Source organism: Merops nubicus, unplaced genomic scaffold (assembly GCF_000691845.1).
Source record: "Merops nubicus isolate BGI_N331 unplaced genomic scaffold, ASM69184v1 Scaffold45980, whole genome shotgun sequence".
NCBI lineage: Eukaryota > Metazoa > Chordata > Aves > Coraciiformes > Meropidae > Merops > Merops nubicus.
Window position 1 is genome coordinate 1 of NW_008585722.1, and position 5,911 is coordinate 5,911.

Genomic DNA, 5,911 nt, shown 5'->3' on the forward strand with positions numbered 1-5,911 from the left:
AGTTTCCTCCCTCAGGAAGAGCCCTGGCAGCCCCAGGATGTGGGATGTGATGTTTGGAAGCTGACAACAAACCCCACCCAGAGTGGTGGAGACCGAGCCAGCCTGATGGTCTTCATTAGACAGCAAGGGGGGGCTGAGCACAGGTCCAAGGCCAGGAGCCAGGAGGGAAACCTGGTGTTGGAATTCAAATTGCAGCCTCAAGGGGGGATAAAAAAAGGGTTTCAAGGGCTGGTTTTAGGAAAAGGAAGCGGATGTTGTTAACAGCCAGTCCTCTGACACGAGCTGGGGGAAGCCAAGAGGCTCTGCCTCAAGGTCGTGAGCCACCCTGAAGCCCAGAGCCACCCTGAAGCCCAGAGCTTGAGGGAGCCTTGGGTGTCCTCCCTAAGGGAGGCACCCTCCTTCTTCAGCCCTTCAACAACCCACCTCCTTCTCCAACCATGGAGAACACCGTGGGGCCAAAGAGGGGCTGGTGGGATGGATCTTTTGGGGGATGAGGTTGGGCTTCCACCTCCAAGCAGCAAGGGGGATGTCCAAGAGCTCCTTGGTAGGACCTCGGGGGAGGTCCTCACCTCCCTGGGGTGGGTTTCTGACCACTCCTCTCCATCCCTTCCAGTCTCCAGGCCTCAGACGTCCCCCGAGGACCTGAAGGCGTTGATGGGGAACGTCAACAGCCTCAACCAGAGCTTCGGGGACATGCAGCTGAAGCTGCTGCACCTCCCTCTGAAGGGGAACGTGCTGGATCACGTCTGGAGGCTCCAGGACCTCCTGCAGAACCACTCAGACTCCTTGTTCCTCATGACGGGGTCGTTGCAGAAGCTGGAAGGGCTTCTCTGGAGCTTAGAGATCCAAGCTAGCCAAACTGACAAGGCCGTGGCCAACCTCTGGGACAGCTTGAACCAGCAGAACGACGCCACCCAGGAGGACATCTCCAAGCTCTCCGTGGAAGGCAACAGCAGCAAGCTGCTGCTGCAGCACCACAACCACCTCCTGAGCCACTTGGGCAGCAGGGTGGAGAGCTTGAGCGACCAAGTGATGACCTTGAGCGGGGCTTTGGACACCATGAACAGGAGCTTCTCCTACGACCTCCACGTCCACCACGGCCGCCTCAAGGACCTGCAAGGGCTGCTCAGCAACGCCAGCGAGGACGCCCGGCAGATGCGGCGGGTCCACGCCACCCTGGAGGAGCAGCTCAAGGAGGAGATGGCCACCCTCAGCAACATGACCAACGAGCTGCTGCTGTGGGCTTGGGAGAAGTCCTTCGTGCTGAAGAACATCTCCATGACGCGGGGTGAGCGGGGGAAAGGTCTTGGGAGTTGCTCTCTGGTTGGTGGGTGAAGGTGGGGTGAGGAGAAGGAGCGTCCTCCGTGGTTTGGGGGGTGGTGGAAATGGTCTTTGTGGCAGGGGGATGGGCTGTGGGGGTGTCTCTGGGTTCTCTGCAGGGTGGGAGATCCACCAAGAGCCGCCGTGTTTGGGGTCTGTGGCGTGGAGGTGGCTCCATCACCTTGGACACTCCCAATGTCCTTCAGGGATGGAGTGGTTGGGGTGGGAAGGGACTTTAAATGTCATCTAGTCCAACCTGCTCTGAGCAGGGAGGACCCAAACTAGAGCAGGGTGCTCAGAGCTCCATCCAACCTCCCCTGGGATGGTTCCAGGGATGGGGCAGCGACCACCTCTCTGGGCAGCCTGGGCCAGGGGCTCAACACCCTCAGCATGGTGACAGGAACAACCCAACCCTGCTAACTCCTGGCTATGGACCCCCCTTTTTTTTTGGGTTTGGGGTTTAGGTGGTTACCTCAGTGCTCCTCCCCTCAGTCCTCTAAGTGGCTGCTCCCTTCTTCTTAATCATCTGCAAGACCCAACCCTTCTTCACACCATCATCTCCTCTAGACTGGGGTGAAACATCTGCTTGGACGTTTCTCCCCCTTTGGTGTTGAGACTCTCCAGCTGTTTCACAGCCCCACAGCACTGGATCTCTGAGGACATCCTGGTGTCCAGGGGGAGCAGCTCAGGTGGAGATGCTTGGGCTGGAGAAACCCACGTCTGCTGTGGGTTTGATGGGACTGGGGAGCAGCAAGAGGAGAAGGTCCCTTTATGCTGCATCTTTGCTTCCAGGATCTTGGAGGATGAAAGAGGAGAAGGAGCCAAGGGAGCTGCACTCCTTGAGGGCACCTTGGGAAGGGTCAAGCTCCTCAGGAGCAGGGTGTGACAGGAGCATCTTCAGGAGTTATGGAGCAAGAGCAAGGGAGCAGTTGGGGAAGGGATGGGTCCAGGAGAGGCTCAGCCCCTTCCCACGTGCCACCTTCTCACCTGGCTGGAGCTCCTCGCTGCAGGAGGTGGTGGAGGCAGAACCCCAAGTGGGTCCAACAGGAGGTGGACACGTTCATCCCTGGCTGTTAAATGCCACGACCTGATCCCAATCCTGACCGGCCATGGGGAGGGTGAAGAACCATGGAGAAACAAAGAAGAGCCCAGGGGGAGGTCTGGGAGGCAGAAGGAGAGCCTGGGGGGGCCGTTGCTGTCCCACTTCCAGGCTGTTGGGTTGTCCCTGAAGGACACAAGGGGCTGTGGCTCATTCCTGGTGTTCCAGATGACCCAGCAGATGGGGAAGGAAGGGGCTGAGGTCAAGGCTCTTGTTGCCTCTGGCTGTCTGCTGAGCTGGGCCAACCACCACCCTTGGGGACCAGCAGCTCACTGGGGTCGTTGCCCTCATCCCTAGGGGATGGTGGCTCTCCATGCCCAGTTGGGGGCTGCTGGGACCCACCACTTTGAGGTTATCAGAGCTGCCCACCCCTCAACCCACCCCTGCTGTCCTCTCTTCCCTCCCACTGCCGTGGGGAGGTTGTCACCTGCTCCTGGATGAAGCCACCAAGGAAGGAGACAGTCATGGAGCCCAACACCCCCGTGAACACAAGGAACACCAGCAGAAAGCAAAACAAATCCCCTCCCAAGGGGCCAGGACCTGATTTATCCACCCCTGACACGTTCCTGGCGTCTCCAGCTTCCCTCTTCTCCCCATCCCTCCTCCTTCCTTGCTTTCTGTCAGCAGCTCCACGCCTCAGGGAGAATTTTAGGAGCTTTGTGCCCAGCTGGCTTCACACCAGCTCCCCCAATGTCCTCTGCTGAAGCCACCCCAGGCTCCCAGCTGGGTCTGCACCACCCGCTGAGGGGGGTTTTCATTCCCCTCGAGGCCTGACCCACCCCAAGCTGGGGCTGTGGAGGCTGTTTGCTGGTGATGACAGCTCGGGGAGGTCCTCAGGCTCCTCTCCAGCAGCCGACCAAGCCAAGCAGCTCAGGGAGGGTTGGACCTCGCTGCTCAGAGGGGCTCCAGCTCTTCAAGAACGACGGGAGGACGCCTGAGATCCACCACCCTCCTTGCCCGCTCCCTGGGTGGGATGTGTTGGCTCCAAGAGGGTCTGCTGGGGGGATCAGGAGGGTCCCATCCTGCCAGCAGATCCGGGCACGTCACAGCAGCCCTCAGCCCCAGGGTTTGGGAGGGGTTTGCTCCTCCTTGGGCAGGCAGGAGGGGTGTCCAAGCTGGGGTGTCCCCTCCTGAGCGTGACCCCCAGAGGCTGTGGGGTGGGGACCAGCTTGGCACGGTGCCTGCAGGGGTGCTGGGCCTCTCCCAGCCACCCCCTCCCACAATTCCTCCCCTCCCAGCTGCTCCTCGGGTCCCATCCCACCAGCTGTCCCCGGGGAGGATGGTCTGGGAGGAGATGTTCTGCTGGTTGAGGGACCTCATTGCTGGGGGGGCAGCTTTGAAGGGTGAAGGGTAAAAGCTGAGGAGACCAAACAGGCTCAGCCTGATCATCTGCCCACCCCCAGGGGTTAGGGAAAGGGGATAAGGGACAACACATCTCTTCTCTGGTTCTGTTGGGTCTCCAGCTCTTACAGAGCAGGTGGGATCATCTGTTGCCCATGGTCAACCTCCATGAAACTCCATTTCCCTCTTAGCCTGTCCATGTCCTTGACCCATGGTATGATTTGGTGGGTTGGGAGGATGAGATGATGATGAGATGAGATGATGATGAGATGAGATGAGATGATGGTGGCAGAGGCTTGGGAGGCAGCTGATTTGAAGGAGGAAGAGCAGCTCCAACTCCCATCCCACTGAGAGGTGCCTTCAGTTGGCAGCTCCCACGTCCCTCCCGGGGTTAACAGAACGGAGGTGGGACCCTCCTGTGGGTTATTTCCCCCTAAAACCAGAGCAGATGGATGTTGTTGGAGCTGCCTGGGCCCAGGGGACCTCAGCCAAGCCAGGCTGGAGCTGGCGTGGGCAGAGCAGGACGTTCTACATCAGCAGCTTTGCTCCAGGGCCACTGGGGTGGGGCCTCTTCCCTTTGGAGAGGATGCTTGGGGCAAAGCCAGGGTGACTTTAGGAAACCTTTCCTCGGTGGCTCCTACCACAGATGTTTCCAGGGTTGCTTCTACCCTTCATCACTTCAGCACCTTTATTTTAATACGTTCTCCATCAGTTCTTTACTTCAGAAGGGTCTCATGGGGCAACCTAAACACCCCCATGTCAGCCCAATCCAACAACCCAGCTTGACTCAACCTCCCTCTGGCTCCTTTGGGGCACTGAAGCCCAAGGGCTGTGATTAACATCATCTACCCAACTGGGTCTTCCTTTGGGGGCATCTCTGTGCCAGGCCAGGCTGAGAGCCCTGGGGCTGCTGAGCTGGAGAAGAGAAGCCTCAGAGGGGATCTGAGCAGTGCTGAGCAAGAGCTAAAGGGCCCCGGGGGGCAAGAGGCTGGGGCCAGACTCTGCTCAGTGGTGCCAGGGACAGGACAAGGGGCAACAGGCACCAACTGGAACCCAGGAGGTGCCACCTGAGCAGGAGGAGAAACTTCTCTGCTGGGAGGGTGGCAGAGCCTGGCCCAGGCTGCCCAGAGAGGTTGTGGAGTCTCCTGCCTGGCTCCTGCCTTACGTCCCCCCTGTGATGGAGCTCTTGAACGTTGCTGGAGCCAATCCTGCCTCTCCTCGGGTAGACAGTGTCCCTGCTGCTTGTGGCTCCTCTTCTTCCCACCCCAAAAACGCCTCCTCATTGTACCCAGCTCTCCTGGGTGTCCATTGTTCTTTGCCTCCTTTTGTTTGGCCAAGGGGAGACGTGTTCCCAGGGTCTAAGGTCCATCCCCACGTCCTCTCAGTGCCTGGAGATGTTTATCATCTAGAGAAGAGGAAACCCAGGGCAAATTACTGAGATATCTCCCATAGTCCTCTCCTTGGGATGCTTGGGGCGTTTCCTGAGCTTCCTGCAGCCCATCTCTTCAGGAAAACCATATTTACTGTAGACTATCTGCAGATTCTTGAGACTCCTCAGTCCTTGGGGCTGCTGAACATCCCCTCTTGATCCTTCCCCATCACCACGTTGCCTGGAGACCCAGCTGAGGGTTTGGATTATGGTTTTTGGGGGTTTCTAGGAAAACAGTGTTGAACAGTTCCCCATTAACACCCTTGGCTCAGCAGGACAAAGCCCAAACGTCCCCTCCAGGCCTCTCTCCACCCTGTTTTCCATCATCCCATGAGTCATTTTTCAGCGTTGGGGTGGGTTTTTTTTCCTGTTGAAAGCCTTTCTTCCCAGGGGTTTAGCTCCTAATTGATTTCAGCTTGGAGAACTTGGCCTCTTGCCCGCTGAGGAACATCAATCCTGTTCCTGGGTTGGGCTTCTGCTCGCTCACGAGAGCGTTCACCACAAAAACATCCACCCCTGGGCAGCTCCTGAGGAGGCCAGTGACGTAAATCCCCCCTCCCCTAAAGGTTCATCTCCATAGATCCAAAGTTCTTCCCTTTCCTTTCTTTTTTTATTGTTTTCTTCACATGATTTCTTTGGAGATGTCTCAACTTTTGGTCTCAGCTTTAGCCTGGAATTTCCCACCGAGTCATGCTCGAGGTGGAAGCTCAGGAGCTCCAGGG

The 5,911-nt window shown here is 58.1% G+C and overlaps 1 protein-coding gene across 1 annotated transcript; it reads left to right on the forward strand.

Moving 5' to 3' along the window:
* Positions 1-613: 613 nt before the first annotated feature.
* Positions 614-1,288, forward strand: SCARA5 (scavenger receptor class A, member 5; the record flags this gene model as incomplete). Its single annotated transcript, XM_008948128.1, has 1 exon — positions 614-1,288. A coding segment is annotated over one exon (675 nt), but the record flags the coding sequence as incomplete, so codon positions are not given.
* Positions 1,289-5,911: the final 4,623 nt, after the last annotated feature.